This window comes from Echinops telfairi, unplaced genomic scaffold (assembly GCF_000313985.2).
Source record: "Echinops telfairi isolate 266 unplaced genomic scaffold, ASM31398v2 ScPeMD7_3533;HRSCAF=4204_1, whole genome shotgun sequence".
In the NCBI taxonomy this organism is placed as follows: Eukaryota; Metazoa; Chordata; class Mammalia; order Afrosoricida; family Tenrecidae; genus Echinops; species Echinops telfairi.
Genome location: NW_022107432.1, coordinates 18,193,171 through 18,212,571, shown reverse-complemented (window position 1 = coordinate 18,212,571; position 19,401 = coordinate 18,193,171). Strand labels below are relative to the sequence as shown.

The following is a 19,401-nucleotide window of genomic DNA, read 5'->3' as shown; positions in this document are numbered from 1 at the left end:
GAGAAGCCTCGGGAGGATATAGGGCTTGCATTTTGGGGCAGTTATACCCTTTGGTCAGGGGTTGATCAAGCCATTCCACAGGAGATGTGACTTGAGAAGCATAAAATAGAAAAACATTATGTAATGCATACTTGTGTGCTAAAGTTGTCTTAAGTTTTTTTAAAATCATTTCATTGGGGGCTCATACAACTCTTATCATAATCCATACATACATCAATTGTATAAAGCACATTTGTACATTCATTGCCCTCATCATTCTCAAAACATTTGCTCCCCATTTAAGCCCCTGGCATCAGGTCCTCATTTTTCCCCCTCTCTCTCCCCTCCCCCCTCCCTCATGAGCCCTTGATAATTTATAAATTATTATTTTGTCATATCTTGCCCTGTCCGACGTCTCCCCTCACCCACTTTTCTGTTGTCTGTCCCCCAGGGAGGAGGCTATATATATGTAGATACTTGTAATCAATTCCCCCTCTCTACCCCACCCTTCCTCCACCCTCCCGGTATTGCCATTCTCACCACTGGTCCTGTAGGGATCATCCATCCTGGATTCCCTGTGTTTCTAGTTCCTATCTGTACCAGTGTACATACTCAGGTCTAGCCAGATTTGTAAGGTAGAATTGGGATCTTGATAGTGGAGGGGAGGAAGCATTTAGGAACTAGAGGGAAGTTGTATGTTTTATCATTGCTACACTGCACCCTAACTGGCTCATCTCCTCCCGCAACCCTTCTGTAAGGGGATGTCCATTAGGTCCCCACTCCACACTCTCCCTCATTCACAATGATATGATTTTTTTGTTCTGATGATGCCTGATACCTGATCCCTTGTACACCTCATGATCACACAGGCTGGTGTGCTTTTTCCATGTGAGCTTTGTTGCTTCTGAGCTAGATAGCCGTTTGTTTACTTTCCAGCCTTTAAAATCCCAGACACTACATCTTTTGATAGCCTGGTATCATCAGCTTTCTTCACCACATTTGCTTATACACCCATTTGTCTTCAGCGATCGTGTTGGGGAGGTGGCCTTAAGTTTTAATGAGGAGTCCTGGTGGCCTCGTGGGTTATGCATGGCATTGCTAATGGGAAAGATGACAGTTTGAAATGACTAGCCACTCTGCAGAAGAAATATGAGACTTTCTACTCCCCCAAAAGAGTTACAGTCTTGGGAACCCACAGGGGCAGTTCTTTCCTATCCTGTCGGATCTCTATGAGGTGACTTGATTTGATGGCAATGAGTTAGTTGAGTAAGTTTTAATAAAGATACTTTTACATTTAAAACAAAAGTAACCTAATAGACATTTATTTTTGCTTTCCCTTAGGTTAACTTATTTTCAACTCAATTCATTAAAGATAGTGTGAAAATTACCCACTATAATAGAAATCCCATGACCATTACAGAGACATTACTGCAAACATGTCCGCAGAATTTGTCTTGTGTAATTAAACCCATTAAAGAGTCTCCTCAGTTACCGGGAAACATTGCTATACTTGTGCAACTCTTACACAACATATCGACAGAGATTAAGGCAGATGTTGATGAGGCAAAAATGAAGGTGAGTGGCTTTGAGTACTTGGTAGAACATTTCATTGGGAAAGGGATGTAGGTCAGTTGGAATATCTGTGTGTCTTTCACTTCACTACCTTCAGTGCTTAGCATATTGTACATTCAATAAGTCTTGTTTGAAGAGATTAGTGGATGGAATTGGCAAACACCCATATTCATGTACAGAGTGTATTTGTTGTGTCCTGGTAGACATCGGAGTATATTTTTGTAATGCAATTGTGACTACTTAAAATGCCTAAGGACCATCCGAGGTCCTGCAGAAGGAAAGACTTTTCTTCATTTTATTTGTGAAGTTGCTAATATGGAAATGAAGTGCATGCCAAGAAAGCAGCTATGCATGTCTCCTGAGGAAATCTGAGATGGAATTGGACCCATTTTGTTGGTTTTTGACTCTTTAAGACAGAGGACAATAATAAGTAGACTCAACTTCCAGGGCCGATGGACGCTCCAGTAGAGTACCCAGCACCCACGTGGGATCTGGTAGATGTTAATGACATGATGAGGGGTACTCTGGCTATCATAAGAAAACTGTTAGTCTTTCCCAGGTGTGAAGTGGAGCTGATGATGCAAATGAGCACGGTGGCCGTAGCCCACTTGCCTGTTTACCAAGAAGCCATTGCATAAAAGGGAGGAGGGAAGGGGAGGGAACTCCCTTGTGAGTGTATCCTTAAATTGGAACTGGGGGATCTGAATAAACTACAGATTCTGATTCCTTCAGTCCAGGGTGGGCCCTGAGCTACAGCACCTGTTAGAAGTTCCCAGAGGATTCCTATAGCTGGGGGGGGGGGGGGTCCACACTGTAGAAGTGAATTGTTAATGAGCTGGGAGGTTCCGAAAGTGGCTCCGGCCTAACTCTTGGTTTCCATTGGTAGGGTTACAGCACTATTGCCAACCACATTCTGGACAGCAAAAGCATCTCAAACTGGACTTTCATCCCTGAGAAAAACAGCAGCGGTGTCCTGCTCCAGTCCGTCAATTCCTTTGCAAGAAAGCTATCGATCACTAAACACCCCATTGACATCCCGAATGCTTTCATCCACATCAAGGGTACCACCCTCGCCACAGACAACGCTGGGAGGAATTTGACTTTTTCCATGCGAGTGAATGACATCGGCCGGGATGTCAGGGGGAAGGTGCTCATCTCCCCCAGGGCTGACCTTCGGAACGCGCCTTCCTCTCCCTCAGTCGTCAGCATCGCCTTCCCCACCCTGGGGGCCATCCTGGAAGCCAGCCTGTTGGAAACCACGACCGTGAACGGCCTTGTCCTGTCCGTCATCCTCCCCCAGAATCGTTCACACATCTCTCTGACGTTTGAAAAGATCCGCCAGTCAGAAGAGAAGGGGGCACGTTGTGTCGGCTGGCACTCCTCAGAGAGCAGATGGGATCAGAAAGTCTGTCAAATGATTCAAGAAAACTCTCAACAAGCTGTTTGCAAATGTGAGCCAAACAGGTTCTTTACCTCTTTCTCAATACTTGTGTCACCCCACGCCGTGAAGAGCCTGGCCCTGACTTACATCACGTACGTAGGCCTGGGCATTTCAATCTGCAGCTTGATCCTTTGCTTAAGCATCGAGGCCTTGGTGTGGAGCCAAGTGACGAAGACCGAGATCTCGTATTTGCGCCATCTGTGCATTGTAAATGTCGCGGCCACCCTGCTGCTGGCTGATGTGTGGTTCATCGTGGGCTCCTTTCTTGGTGGCCCGATGGCACGGCATAATGGATGTGTGGCAGCAACCTTTTTTGTTCATTTCTTTTACCTTGCTGTGTTTTTCTGGATGCTCGCCAAAGCACTACTTATCCTCTATGGAATCCTGATTGTGTTCCACACCCTACCCAAGTCCGCCCTGGTGGCATCTCTCTTTCTCGTGGGCTATGGGGGGCCTTTGGTCATTGCTGGTATCACAGTTGCTGTCACTGAGCCTGGCCAAGGTTATTTGCGTCCCCAGGTGTGCTGGCTTAACTGGGACAAAACCAAGGCCCTCCTGGCCTTTGTGGTCCCAGCCCTGACCATTGTGGTGGTGAACTTGATCACGGTTGCCCTGGTGATTGTTAAGACCCAGCGAGCCTCCGCTGGCAGTTCCATGTTCCAGGAAGTGAGAGCCATTGTGAGGATCTGTAAGAACATTGCCATCCTCACACCACTGCTGGGCCTGACCTGGGGATTTGGAATTGCCGTGGTCATCGATGATAGCTCCCTGGTCTTCCACATTATCTTCTCCTTACTCAACGCTTTCCAGGTAAGTCCATGTGCTCCTGAACTGGTACAAAATGAGGACTCTTGAAGAGTTATTATGATAAGAGGCATGTGATGTTAGATTTCTACGTCACAGACAATGTATTTGGAATATGCTATTGAGTACTTGGAAATGAGCTATAGATGCAAAAATGCCTAGATTCAAGTCCTGACTCTCTCGCTTACAAATGTGTACAATTCTCTTTGGAGCCCCTGTGTGGTCCAAATGGTTAAACTCGTATCTTTGAAGTGACAGGTTGGCAGTTTAACACCCCCCCACCCCCCACGGAGGACAGAAGTGCTTTAAAGGGAAGTCCTGGAGATCTAATTCCAGAAGGTCATGGTCTTCAAAACGGGTGTGAAGCACAGTTGTGTTCTGCACCCAGGGAGTTGCCAGGGGCTGGAACTGATTCCATGATAATTGTTATTTTTAAGCCCCCATGATCTTGGGTTATTTGCTCAACCCTTCCGAGTCATATTTTCCTCTCTTTAAAGTGGGTATGATACTGCTCATTTTAGAGGAATGTTTGGAAAATGAAATAAAATGGTGAAAGGAGAAGCATCAATTACTGAAATGAACTAAATTCTAGATAACAGCCTAACAGTAGATGGGGTGGTAATAAATAGAAATAAATAATATCAGCCCCCCTAAAAACAATTTTGATATCTATCTGGAGTTATTAAAAATGTTTGAGTTTATTATTTTGACCTCCACTTAGATATTGTGGATACCATTGGAAAACATCTTATTTCAACAAGGCAAACCATACTCACTCATGTTATCACTGTGTGCTACTGAATTGATTCTGACTTGGCTGAGGGATTTGTACTCATCTGGTGGCTCTGCAAGGGAAAAGACTTGGAGACCTGCTCATGGAAGGGTGATCACCTAGAAAACTCTATAGGACAGTTCTGCTGCCTTTTGGGTGGCTATGCCTTGCTATGAAATAAACAGTCACATTAAAAATTAAGTCTCTCTTCACCTCTTCTGTGAAGTAAGCAATCTCCATAGTTTCATGTGTAACATGATATAATATTCTATACATATACCATATATATATATACACACACCTAATATTGGGTTTAAATATATATGGATATGTATAAGGGATCTTTAAAAATATGTGTATGTAAAATAAATATATACATGTATATATAATATGTGCATACATTACATATGTACTATGTATATATGTGTGTAGTATACGAGGGGGGACCCCCGCCAAACCAGAATTTTTTTCCAAAGCTATGTATCTAAATTTTTTTATGAAACGACTTTATCATTTTCAAAGTACTTTCCATTACACTTGATACATTTGTCAAATCTACGATTCCATTCTTGGAAACATTTTTCAAACCCATCTATTTGGATGGATGACAGCACCCGCCTCATTTGTTTCTCCACCTCTTCTATGTCATCAAATCGCTGTCCTTTCATATCCCTCTTCATTTGTGGAAGCAAAAAGAAGTCGCAAGCCACAAGGTCAGGTCAGTATGTGTGTGGGGCAAGAGAGGCATGCTGTTTTTTGGCCCAAATTGGTGCAGCGATGGTTGCGTGAGCAGGCTCATTGTTGTGGTGGCAAAACCCCCGCTGCCACAAATCAGGCCATTTTGTTATGCACTGTTACGCTATCTTTTCAGAACCTCTAAATAGAAAGCTTGAATGAACTCCAAAGGCACTATCCTTCTGACATCAAAAACAAAGGAGCATCTTCTTGATCTTTGATTTCCCTTAATGAACTATTTTTGGGGTGAGGTGACAATGGTATTTTCCACTAGTTTGATTGATGTTTCCTTTCAGGGTTGTAAGAATATGAATAACGCCGTGTCTCAACATCAGTAATGTCCTTGGGGAAAAAGTCTGGGTCACTTCGGAGCTGTTCTTTCAAAGCACGGCATGTTTCCACTCGATTTTCTTTTTGCGGGTCAGTCAGAATCCGTGGTACAAATTCCTTAGTGACTCTTCTCATTCCCAGATCTTCCATTAAAAGAGAGTCCAGGTAGCTTCCCCATCTCTTATTGGTCTGTCATTGGTCTTTGAGCACAAGTGCATGACTTTTGTCCACATTTTCATCTGTTCGGGGAGTTGACAGATGTCCAGAATGAGGTTTGTCATCAATCGACATTGCACCTTTTTTGAAACGAGAAAACCACTCATACATTTGAACTTTTCCCATAGCGCTGTCCTTATGAGCTGTGTTCAACATCACAACAGTGTCTGTGGCATTTTTCCTGAGGAGGAAACAAAATTCCACAGCTGCGTGCTGTTCTCTTAAATTAGCCATCAGGAAAATGAGGTTTGAGCAAAACTACTTTTATGAAAAAATTCACTGTGACCAGAGAGAATCTTTCCAGGCTAAGCCATTGGGTGCACTAAGTCAGAGCGAGTTGCTTAGCGGGAAAAATGCATGCTATGAAAGCTTTGCCCAGCAGAGCTTTTTTCCAATTTTAGGGGGATACCCCCTCATATATGTACATACGTATAGTATATATGCATAGCATACACACACATACAGACACATGCACACATAAGAGGGCTTCAAAAAGTTCATGGAAAAATTGAATGAAAAGATAATGATATTTTTCTATGACCATTAAAGAAATCTTTTTCCCAACAGTTTTATTGGCACATAATTTATATATCATACAATTCAATAGTTCAATCATGAAATCATATCAAAGAGCATTGTACAGTTACTACCACATCAATCTTAAAGCATTCTGCACCTCCATGGTTAAATGGCTTTTAAAATGAGTTGTGCAATCACAATCAGTTCTAGTGATACCTCTCCTTTACCACCTTCATTATTTGCTCCTAAAATCCCCTTCCCTCCCTACCCCCCACCCCCACCCCTGCATTCAGTAGAAACCCTTTTGTCAGTTAATCTCAGTATATATCTGCTCCTCCTGTGCTTCACAGCGAGGCACCCAACAGAAAACAACAAAAAACTAAATCGCTCTAAGGTGCTAAGGATAAAATTATAATAATATAAAGACAAAAATTAGAAATAATCCTTACAAAGGAAAATATCCCATCAACATTCAAAAAGTCAGGGAAGAAATTCTGTCATGGAACCAGTAAGAGATACTTACCCCTAGTACAAATTCAGGCCAGGTCTATAGGGTGTGTGTGTGTGTGTGTGTGTGTGTGTGTACTGCCTAAGTATTGAGTTTGATCCAGCATAATCAAGATTACAATGGCCTCTGCCTGATAGTAAGGCTGATGGAGACGCTTGCCTGTGGCTAGAGCGGATCTACCATCGACTCAGTCTGATCAGATACTCTGCAGATGGGTTGGGCTCCCATGATCTATAAACATTTTTAAGCTGTGTGTATTTGTGTGTGTCATTAAATAACTTATTTTTCATTTAGGGATAAATATTACTTGGTCACTATGCATGAATATTCCATTGTTTCCATGGCTGCATAATATTTCATGTTCAATCATTTTCTTCTTGATTGAAATTTTTTCTGTTTTTTTCTGTTACAGTGTATACCCATGAGCTGAAGTGTATTATATTGAATATAAATTTGTAAATAACATCTAATGGGAAGAAAGCTTTCTTTTTTCTAAAGACCTCTGAAATATGGTTTGTTTCTGAATGTCTGACTAGCCAGTATGACTATCCTCAAGTAAACGTTACACCCATCAGATAGTAGAGATTTGATCCAAGGATTTCAATTCTTTCTCTTTTCAAATTTTAATTTTATAGAATATCATCTTGCAGTAAACATTTCAGTGCTGTGGAGAACAATGTTAAAAATAATAGGGTGGCCTCCCATATATCTTAACTCGCTCTGTTTATTTTTACATTTATATGTAACTGTTGTTAGTTGCTATAAAGTTGATACACGAGGATTCCATTTATACAGAGTAAAACAGAGTTTCACAGGGTTTTTTTTTTTGCTATTGTCTTTAGGGAAAAGATTGCCATATTTTTATTCTGCAGCACCTCTGGGTGGGTTGGTAGCCATGGTGGGTCAGTGGATTCTGACTCGTGATCACTCCCTGTGCTGTAGATCGAACTGCCCCATAGAGTTCTCTGGGCTGTCAAGATATGGGCTCATTTACATGAGAGTTGTGTGCCTCTGGGAGGTGAGGGTCTCACATCCACTTATGAAATGGCAGTCACTGAACAAGGAGCATGTTTGGCCATCATCCTACCTCCCCAGGCCTGAGTAACTGCACCCTTAACAGAATTCTGAACCATCATCCATACCACTCTGAAAGCTGAATTTCTGAGCTGCGTTTTTTCTCTCTGTAAAATGGGGTTCATACCTGTCTTGCCTGCTTCCAGGATAGGTTTGTGTCAATAAGTGAAAAACAAACTTTGAAAAACCACAACAATGGAGGGACAATCTGTTTTTTATTTTAAGTGAGTCCCCTTTTGCCTGACCAATAAGGGTTATAAAAGCGAATCATCAGGGTGCAGTGTAGCAACGATGAAACGTGCAACTTTCCGCTAGTTCCTAAATGCTTCCTTCCCACTATCCTCCCACTTTCATGATCCCAATTCTACCTTACAAATCCCGCTAGACCAGAGGATGTACACTGGTACAGGTAGGAACTGGAAACACAGGGAATCCAGGGTGGATGATCCCTTCAGCACCAGTGGTGAGAGTGGCGATACAGGAGGGTGGAGGGAGGGTGGAATGGAAAGGGGGAACCGATTGCAAGGATCTACATATAACCTCCTCCCTGGGGGACGGACAACAGAAAAGTGGGTGAAGGGAGACGTCGGACAGTGCAAGATATAACAAAATAATAATTTATAAGTTATCAAGGGTTCATAAGGCAGGGAGGAGCGGGGAGGGAGGGAAAAAAATGAGGAGCTGATGCCAGGAGCTTAAGTGGAAAGCCAATGTTTTGAGAATGATGAGGGCCATGAATGTACAAATATGCTTTACACAATTGATGTATGTGTGGATTGTGATAAGAGTTGTATGAGCCCCTAATAAAATGATATTTTTTAAAAAGCAAATCGATCAGCTCCATGCATAGCATCACATTCAGAGCTTTGCTTTCTGAGCCCCACTTTGGCTTAGAAACACAAACTTGCATGTTGCATTATTTTTTCCGGGGATGCATGTACTTAATTCTTCTTTCAAAGTCTCATTGCATCCTTTGGCTGTAGATGAGGGAAGGAGGTTAGTTAGGAGTCTTAAGGGAAGATGAGCCTAGTTACTTGAGTTCCTCGCTTCAGAAGTCTGCTTTATTTGATTGTTCAGTCATCCAGAGGCTGCCACCCATTACTGAACATCTCTGTGCTTTTCTCTGATCCTTATAGTCACATAAGATGCACAGCTCGTGTTAAATGCAAAGAATTTTCATTTTTCCCAACTTAATAAATACATTCCTCAAGTATTCCTCTATCCGACAGAGAACCATTTGGTTTACAGAACAGGGATTGTAATCATGGAAATGGCCAATCAATATTTGTTGAGTGAATAGATCTATGTATTGTGACCTTTAAGTGGGGGTTTTAAAGATTGAATGAGATGGTTTTCTTATTACCAAATAGAAACTGATCATTGATGCTGGTTATTAATATTATTATTAATGCTGTTGCTTCCCTTCTCTTCTGTGTTTCCCAGGGCTTCTTCATCTTGGTGTTTGGAACCATCCTGGATCCGAGGGTACTGTGAATCCTTCTTGTTATTTTCTTTGCATTGCTGTGTTTGATCCTGAAATGTCCACTTGTGAAGAATTTCAATTTTTTTCTCTAAGATTTAATTATTCATAATGCCATGTTCCAGTAAACATTTGGAAACTCCAATAAGCATTTGGAAACTACTAACATTGGAGAACAATGTTAATAATAATAGGGGGCCTTGCCTTACATCTTGATGCTCTGCTTTTATTTTCAGTCTTTCTATGTACTTTTAAAGTCTTCAATCATTGTTCAGGCATATGATCAGGGGCCCCTGTTCTTCAAATTATAAGTCATAGCTCCTATTTTGTACATATTCACATTGAACCTTGGAAAGATCCTGGGCATTACTAGTTTCGGTTTTACGATGGAGGAAACTGAGGAGATAAGTAGCTTACTCAAGACCTCAACAGATAGCCCCCCAGAAGCTGAAACGCCATAGCATAGTCTGCACGGGGGGCTGAGAGACTCAGTGGCTGGTTTTCATCTGGAACAGCAACCAACTCAAGTAGGGAATTCCCCAGACAACAACAACAGCAGAGTAAATGAATGAACAAACTATCAACTGCTTCCTCAGGCTCCTAAGATCACCTTGTATCATGCTGGCTCTTGGAATGAACCATGTAAAAGCCCTTCTCAGATGTGGGTGCAAACAGCTCCGCTTCAGACAGATTGTGTGTATTTTACCATCAACGTTATTTCAATATTGAGTTGTATGGTGACCGGAATTTTCCAGTGTCCCTTTCATTCTCTTCTTTCCTTTCGGATCATGAAGCTATCCAAGAAATCCGGTAAAATCACTCAGAAGAGCATGCCAGAATCTCAGGCCTCTTATGTCTCCTTAGAAGCTGTGTGCCTTGGTGGTGTAAAGGTGTAGTGGTGTGTGTAGTGGTGTAGTAATGTGTGTAGTAGTGTTGTGGTGTGTGTAGTAGTGTGTGTAGTGGTATGTATAGTGGGGTAGTGTTGTAGTGGTGTAATGTTGTAGTGGTGTGTGTAGTGGTTTCACAGTATAGTGGTGTAGCAGTGTAGTGGTGTATATAGTGGTGTAGCAGTGTGTTAGTGGTGTGCGTAGTGGTATAGCAGTGTAGCGGTGCAGTGGTATAGTGGAGTGTGTAGTGGTATAATAGTGTAGTGGTGTGAGTATGATGTAGTGGTGCAGTAGTACAGTCATTTAGTGATGTAGTGGTGTATTGATGGTGTAGTGGTTTAGTGGTGCAGTGGTATGTGTATGGTGTAGTGGTGTAGTGGCATAGTGGTGTGTTTACTGGTGTAGCAGTGTAGCGGTATATGTATGGCGTAGCGGTGCAGTGGTATGGTGGAGTGTGTAGTCGTGTAGTGGTGTGTGTAGTGGGGTAGCAGTGTAATAGTGGACTTACTACAAAGTCCACAGTTTGAAACCACCAGCCTCTCTGTAGGACAAAGCTGAGACTTTCTTTTCCAGTAAAAAGTTACAGCTTCAGAGACCAGAGGGCAGCTGTATTGTGCTCTGTGGGTTCGAGCACCAGTGAGTTAGAATTGCTACGGTTAGAGTCAACTCAAAGACAGAGAGTGAGAAGTGTGCCACTGGAAGATTCCTTAATCCGAGTGAATCCCAGACTCCTGCCTACCCAACTCACTCACTAGGTTATGATAAAAACAAACGAAATTTTGTAAGTGAAGGAAGGTGCACAAGAAGTATTTAACGTACCCGTGATATGATTAGGAGCCCAGGTGATGTCCTGGGTTACCTGATAGACCTGCTATTCGCAGTCACCAACTTGAAAGCATTGTGATCCTCAAGAGAAAGTGGGGTTTTCTCTTCCTGTAAAGATTTAGTCTCAGACGCCCACAGAGGTGGCTAGGCTCAGTCTTACATTATTGCTAGCATTCTAAATGCCACACTCGCATGATTCAGAATGAACCTGAGGGCAGTGCCTTTGTTTGGGGCTCATGTGTAGCCAAAGTCTTAGCAAACAACCCATTGCCAACTCCAGGGGGCGCTCCTCCCTCTTTGGAGGCTGCCACATCCCAATGCCTACTGCCTCTTCAAGGAGAGGTAGTCACTGTGAGCTGGAGCACATTGGTCTGCATTCATTGTGAAGACAACACTTCTCCCAGGTCTTGGAAGGGTGAATAGCCTCTTGGAAGGGTGGCAGGAAGGAAGTAGGAGGAGAAATCCAGGGTCAGTATGAGAACAGGTTCCACTCCGGCTTCAGACTACGTGAGCCCACTTGCTCTTTTCCCGTGTAGCTGACTGCTTTGTCTGACCCTTAATGTCTGAGCCTTGGTTTCCTCAGCTGTACAATGGGCATTATAGTGTTTTACAGAGTTTTGTGCAGGGTGAAATGAGAGGACAGGTGTGAAAAACCTTTGCAAAAATGACAATACAAAGTGCAACTATTCTATCCTTTCTTATTTCCTCGATTTTGCAGCCCAAGGTTACCCACTCTCACAGTCTACCTGTTTCTTTTTAAAGTATTTTAAACTCTCTAGAAGAGGAGGTTTGAATAATTGAAAAACCAGGGGAATTGTGTAATTATTCTAGTGCTGGAGAAAAATGATCTCATAGCTATATCATGGAATCTTCAGGCTTGTGGCAAAATTATATTTCGTAGTCATTAGGTCCACGTTTTAGACCCTTGAAAAATGGGTCTGTTTTTATCAGTCCAGCATGAGACCCGAGGGGGCAGTGGTTCAAGTACTCAACTACTGACCCAAAGGTGAGTGGTTGGACTCCACCACCTGCTCTGTGGGAGAAAGAGGTGGCAGTCTGCGTCTGTCCAGACTATAGTCTTGGGAAGCCTCTTGGAGCATTCTACTCTTCTCCAGGGTTGCTATGGCAATCGACTTCAAGTCACTGGGTGTAGTTTTATGGTGTTCCACCTCTCTCATTTCTCTCTTGTTTCCCACTGTTCTCCAGACCACGCCACCCTAGTAGAGCCCTTCCATAGGCTATAGGCAACAGGAGTGAACAGGCAGATATATGACCATATGTTTCAGGCCCAAGCACCTATGTAACAGCTTTAGAATTCTGAACTCCTTTTGTTTTCTAACCAGATCAGAGAAGCCCTCAAGTGTCGAGTGACCTCTGCAAAATGGATCTCCAGATTTTCAGAGGTAACACTTTGGTGTTGTTTTTTTAATTTGATATTTAAATGTTTGATAAAGTCAAAACCACGTTGGGGTATCTGGCACATGGAATGTTGCTAAAGCTACAGGGTCCTCATATTGTTTCTGGAGTATAGGGACCACATTCAAAGGGAGGGGAGTGACATTAAAAATAAATTTAGAGGTGAGTAACTAGGGTGACAAGGTCGTATGAAATGACATCATAGGAGAAGCAAGGGAGAATGAAGGAGAAACATGGCAGAAAGTGAGACGTCTCAGGATCCCACAATGGCTCCTTTATTCTTTGAGATTCCAGTGGATTTAACCGTGATCTAAGGGTGAAAATTCCTGGGGAGCCATTTATGTGTAGTGGGACACAACAAAGTCCTCATCATTTGATTTTCAAGAGGAAATGATGGCCATGATCATGGGAGGGGTATAAGTAGCGTAGGGACCTGTGGAGGTCTCAACATTAGAGAGAATGCCGAGGCCAGAGACTGGGACATTAAGTGTCCTACTTGTAATTCTTATGTTTCAGAAGTCATTTGCTCACATGAGGAGAGTGAGACCTATCGAGCATTTTGAGACTGGGACAGAGGTGGCACAGAGAACACACACAGCGACTAGAGATGAGATGGCCTAGCGTTTGCCCTGGCAGCATCTGATAGGGCCTAACTGGGCTCCGCATGAGCAGATGTAGTCCATCTGGGCAGAGAAGCCATGATGGACCATTCAAGCCTGGCGCCTCCCCCCCACTTGCCGCTCTAGTTTCTCTCCCCTAAATGTTTTCAAATTTACTTCCCTTCTTTTGTATGTGGCTCCCCATTCTCCCTGGGGCTGGATGCTCTCCCTGGGGCCTAAGCTCCTGCAGTGCCTTCTTCCGTTTTCCTTGCCTTTCCTTCCCTCCCTTCGCCTTCGTCATCCTTCGTTTCCACTTCTCTCTCTCTTCTTCCTCTGCCCCCTTTCCTTAACCTCACCTAACTGTCATCCTTTCACCCCGTCCGTGGGTCTCCATATCTGGATGGTTTCTGACCTCTCTGTTTGCCCTCCACTGGATAAAAGGGCCAATTTTCACTGAAAACAAATCTCAGTAATTCCATAAATATGTGGTTCTTTCCCATGGCTGCATATAGTAATCAGCTGAACAATACTCATGCTTGTACTCTTACCCCTAGAGATGCTAGCTGAAATGGAATGGTGGCCCGGGTCTTGGGAGTTTGGGAAAAGTCCCAGGTGACTCTACTGTATGGCTCAGGATAAGAACCCCTAATAAAAGCCCCTAACGATCATAGCAATGGTGAGGTTTGCCTCCCACCTAATGCAACCACCCCCTACTGCCTCACTCTGGTCTTCCCATGGTGAACCCCCTTTCATCCTCTTCCAGGTGAGCAGTTCTCTCCCCTATGTGTTTTCAGTATTGATCCATTCAGGAAATTCTGCTCCTCAATACTATGGACAAATAATCATTGCTCCCCACATCGCTCTCTTTTTTTATGTGCCCGAAACACAAGCCAGAATTATACCCAGCATGTTATTGTCAGTGGCTGACTCCCGGAGTCAGTGGTTTCTAACACTGGCTGCACATTTAAATCACCTAGGGAGATTTTATAAAATTACCACTGTCTAGGCCCCACCCAAGAAAAACATTAAATAAATAACTTGGTTGTGGTACTTTGGAGTTTTTGTAAAGTTTCCCAGTAATGCCAATGAGCTGTAAGGCCCTAGATCAATGCATCCTAACTTCCTGTGATGCTTCTTTTCTTCTTCCCACTATCTTTAAACCATTGCATGTCATTATTTTCTTCAGCTCAAGTCCAAGGGTGAAAGTAGGCATCTCACCTGCCTTCACTTCTCCTTGCTTGGTGGGCTTCTAATCCCAGGTCGAAATCTTCCACGGTTGTAGTTGTTAGCTGCCGTGAAGTTGGTGTTTGACCCTGTGCACAACAGAGTGAATGCTATTGTGCCTTCCTTATAACTGGTTGTAGATCTGACTGTTGTGACCCATGGGACTTTGACCAGGCAGTGAGCTTATGAATTATCTATCCGAGGGAACATAGACTTAAAACCCAATGATATTTTGGACGCAAGTGTACCAGAAGAGAATGACTTGGGGGTTAGTGGCTTCAGTGGACTGGATGAGAAGGAGCTCTTTCAGCGCCACCCAATTGCCTTCTACTGGGGCCACTTTCTGGAGGGTGGTCCAGCCCAGGCAGGGGGAGGAGGCGCCCTCACACTCTGTGCTCCTTGGTCGCCAGTGGTTCTGCTCTAAGGAAGAAGAGGGATGGAGTGAAAGGATTAAAAACCAAGATCCCTCATGGCCATTGAATAATTAGGATAACTGAAAATGAACCCATAATAATGACTTCAATTATACTTTTGCTTTCAACAGAACATGTCTTCTGAATTAGCTTGTCACCCCACCAAAGGTCCCAGCTAACACAGCAGACTCCACTCTACCTTGGGAGGTGAGTGCAAAGCAAGGAGGTCTTCATATGGGTTGCATACATTTCACATTTCTTCCTTTTAAATAAAAAGTCCACAATCTTAATCATTATAATTAAAAATGATCTCTCCCCCTTGATGGAATGGGTTTATCTATACTTACTAGATCCCCACCTAAAACCAGGTAGAGATGTATTCATGTTTCTAATCCTGGATTCCTGAAACGTTTGTGTTATCACGGTCTCACTGTTCAATTCGGCATGCCTGGAGATGCTTGTCGGTGAACCAACCAGTTGCCATGGAGTTGATGCTGACTCATCAAGGTGACCCCTTATGTGTCAGAGTAGAACTGAGGTGTCCAGTGTTTGAGTTTGGGGCAGTAGATAGCCAAGCCTTTCTTTCAAGGTACTTCTGGGGAGACTCAGCCCTCTGAATATGTACACTGCTTATGCTCCCGGGGACTCAGCATGTTTAAGGGCAGAGGGAGCAGAAGTGCTGTTCTACTTAGCTGCTGACATCAGCAATGGTCTCACCTTTCCCTGACTTGAAAGATGAGCAAATTATGGGAAACAAGATTTGTGTGAGGCCTTAAGATAATGTAGATGCTAAGTTCAAGGTAGCTTGCTGAGGGCCAGAGAGAGAAAGAGACAGATAGAAGGGGGCCAGAGAGAGAGACAAGATACAGACAGACATCAACAGAGTGTCTTGAAGACACAGAAATAGCAGAGAACCACCCAGATACAAGGGCAGGTTCAGACACATCTTTCAAGCCTAGGTCGTGATGTCCCTCCCGATCTAGAGAGAAACTAGAGCAGGACTCAGAGATATCTGCAGTGAGACACCCACATTCACCAAGAGATAGAGAACGAGATAGAGAGATGGAGCGGGAGGCTGAGCAATGCACAGAGAAACCCACAATCTCACAGAGGGACACAGTCAGATCTACAGAGATAGGCAGAGAGAGTGGGGAGAGAGAGGGAAGCAGTTACCATTGAGTTAGCTTCTACTCATGGTGACTCCACTTGTATCCCAGCAGACCTGTCCTCCATAAGCTCAGTAGCTGATCTTGCAAACCAGTGTGCCAGATCTTTCTTCCAAAGAGTCTCTGGGTAGACTTGAACTTCCAACTGATTGAACTACCCCGGCGCTCAGAGATGCAGATTGAGCCATAGAGAACCTCCCTCCTTTTCCTCATGGGAGCATATACCTCTGTAGGTGAGCAGCCAATGCCTTGTACCAAGAACCAGGGATTTCCCAAAAGGATTTCCCCATAGAACAAAGTGGTTCAGCTTAGAGAAAGACACTGTGTATAACTCAATATTGTTAGGCAATGGGACAGGCCTATTTCCTGGTTTCAGAGTGACTTCGAGTGAAGAAACTCTTCATTTGTCATGGGGGTGCTACCCAAAGGGAAAAAGTGAGCTTATCACACAGTTCCTAGGAGACAGTTGCTACTTGTCCATTAAAGCTGTGCTTTTTCTATTCTTGACAAGGTCGGACATCCCAGATGTGGCATGGCCCTGAGGAGAAGTGTCCTGTCTCCTCTGTGGAGAGTACGAAGGAAGCCTCACACACATGGAGTCAAGGGAGGAGTGTGTGGTGTGTGGACAGCAGCGTGGCCCTCTGCCTAAGCTTTTCTGTGCTGACAAACATCCCTCCCCCATCAACCTCAGTATACACCCTGCTGGGCATCCACAAGGGAACAGAAAGACAAAGCAGGCCACCAGAGGAGGGTGGTCTTGTCAGGGTCTCTGACGCCATGGTATTGGGTCCTATTTATCCTCGGGAAGTACGTTCTAGCGCACCCTAGTACAGGTGGCCTGGGATATCAATCACCTGGATAGATTCTATGGGTTGGGAAGGGAGGGGCCCTTATGAGTAGCCACCAACAGTTGGTCTGACTCTTAACTAGGTCATTGCTCATTCTTTGAATGAAAGGAATCCAACTGCCTGCATGTTCCATGCATCCAACTGGTCATCCTGATTCTGGCTTAGCTATAGAGAGGACCCATGGGAAAGGAATAGAGTTTCAGAATCAGAAAACATGCTTGTTTTAAATTTAGGGGTTTAAAACCTGGAGTGGGGTCACAGCTAGTCAAGGGTTGAGACAGATGTAAACATTCCTGGCTTCCAGCTAGGAACACTCTTCCAAGGAGTAGCTGTCTGGCCTGGTAATGTATGGCCAGTCCAAGATTAATCCTTACCAGCAATACGGTTTTTTGAAGTCCAGGATGGGGAAGAGGAACTATCATATTTCAAGTAGAGAGCTGCTCATTTTCTTAACAGTGTATGTAGACAAATTCAGCATTCAAACCAGGATCACCCGAGATGAGACAGTACTGTGGATTGAAGATCTTTTCAAAAACGCTGAGAGAAGCCTTCTTTCAATATAAGCACACTGGCAGCTGCAGCAGAACAAGACCAACTGATAGAGCCATAGCCTCTCTTGCCAAACCAAAAGGCCAACATTAAAGATGTTACCATACAAATGGGAATGTGAAGCTCACTGGGTGGATTGGTGGCGCCTCAGTATCTCTCTTCTCTACTACTACTACTACTACTACTACTACTTCTCCTCCACAGATGAGAGTTGGAGCAGGAAAAAGTATCACGAAGAAAGCTACCAGCAGGTAGAAGAATTCACCCACCTAGAGAATCCATTATCTTTCAAGTAGCATTGGTTCTCTAGGGTCAACGTTAGCATCCTTCTCAAATGAAATTAGAAAGTATTGAAAACTTTTTACTGTCTATCTGAGGGAGTACCTCCCACACCCCAAAAAAACAACCTGGATTTCCCCCCACCAAAGCTATGTATTTAAGATTTTTTACAAAACAACCTTATCACCTTCAAAGCATTCTTTACACGTAATACATTTGTCAAATGTGCGATTCCTTTCTTGGAAACATTTTTCAATCCCATCTGTTTGAATGGCTGACAGCACCTCCCTCATTTTTTTTCTCTTTTCCTCCTCAACATCCTCAAACCACTGTCCTTTCATGCCCCTCTTCATTTGCAGAAACAAAAAGAGGTCACACGGAGAGTGATCAGGTGAGTAAGGTGCATAGGGCAACAGAGGCATGCTGTTTTTTGCTCAACACTGGCACACTAACGTGACTGTGTGAGCAGGTGCACTGTCCTGGTGGCAAAACCAGCCCCACCCCCCAATCTACCACAAATCAGGCCTTTTGGGGGGTCACACACTATTATGCAATCTCTTCAGTACCTCTAAATAGAAAGATTGATTTATAATCCTACCTGGTGGAACAAACTCATAATGCACTGCGCCTGTCACATCAAAAAATTCAGATGAAAAACAAACAAACAAACAAACAAACCCAAATGAGCATCATCTTGATCTTTGGTTTCACTTGACAAGCTCTTTTTGGGTGAGGTGACAATGCATCTTCCACTGCCTTGGTTGATGTTTGCTTTTGGGCATGTAAGAGTGCAAGTAGCACCATGTCTCATCACCAGTAATGACCTTGGGGAAAAGTGTAGGTCACTTTGGAGCTGTTCTTTCAAAGCACGGCATGTTTCCACTCGATGCTCTTTTTGTTGATCAGTCAGAACCCAAGGCCCAAACTTCACAGCAATCCTCATTCTCAAATCTTCCATTAAAATTCGCCGAACCGAGCTCCAAGAGAGTCCAGCTAACTTCTCTATCTCTTCAATTGTCCACCGCTGTTGGTCTTCAAGCAGAAGTGCATGAATTTTGTCAAATTTTTCATCTTTTCGGGAAGTTAACAGATGTCCAGACAAGGTTTGTCATCAATCCACACTGCACCTATTTTGAAATGAGAAAACTACTCATACACTTGAATTTTTCCCATAGCGTTGTCCTTCTAAGCTGTGTTCAACATCACAACAGTTTCTGCAACATTTTTCATGAGCAGGAAACAGTTTCACAGCTGCATGCTGTCCTCTTAAAATGGCCATCATAAAGCAAAATGAGGTTTAAGGGAAATGACTTGTATGAAAGAATTCACTGCGATCAGAGAAAACCCTCCCAGGTGATGCCACTGGGTGCACTAACTCAGAGTAAGTTGCTTGATGCTCACCTACCAGGAAAAATGTGTACTCTGAAAACTCCACCCAACAGAGCATTTTTCCCATTTTGGGGGTGGGGTACCCCCTTGTATATTTGTAGGGTCTCCTCATGGAAAAGGAGTGGGACAAATGCAGTCCTCTTTTGATCAATGCAGAGAGTTAGGTATAAGCAACATCATGTAGCCAGAGCTAATTTGTTGAAGCAAGGATGAAATAGCATGAAGCTAAGTAATGATGAAATTGTAAATCTGAACATTTTTAGGAACAATGGACACAATCACTATGTTTTCTTGGCAAAATACTTGAACACCAGGGATGTAAGGAGCTATTAGCCTTTCAACTGCATTGTGTTGAGAGGTCACATACGATATGCAA

The 19,401-nt window shown here is 43.6% G+C and overlaps 1 protein-coding gene across 1 annotated transcript in view; it reads left to right on the top strand.

The window, feature by feature from the left end:
• ADGRF2 (adhesion G protein-coupled receptor F2) overlaps positions 1 to 15,003 on the top strand; it is a 60,289-nt gene extending 45,286 nt beyond the window's left edge. The window contains exons 4-8 of the mRNA XM_045294757.1: positions 1,321 to 1,554; positions 2,438 to 3,802; positions 9,394 to 9,435; positions 12,486 to 12,545; positions 14,926 to 15,003. Of these exons, the coding sequence (XP_045150692.1) occupies positions 1,321 to 1,554; positions 2,438 to 3,802; positions 9,394 to 9,435; positions 12,486 to 12,545; positions 14,926 to 14,973 (1,749 nt within the window). The 3' untranslated portion in view covers positions 14,974 to 15,003. The remainder of the gene's footprint in view (positions 1 to 1,320; positions 1,555 to 2,437; positions 3,803 to 9,393; positions 9,436 to 12,485; positions 12,546 to 14,925) is intronic.
• The last annotated feature ends 4,398 nt before the right edge of the window (positions 15,004 to 19,401 follow it).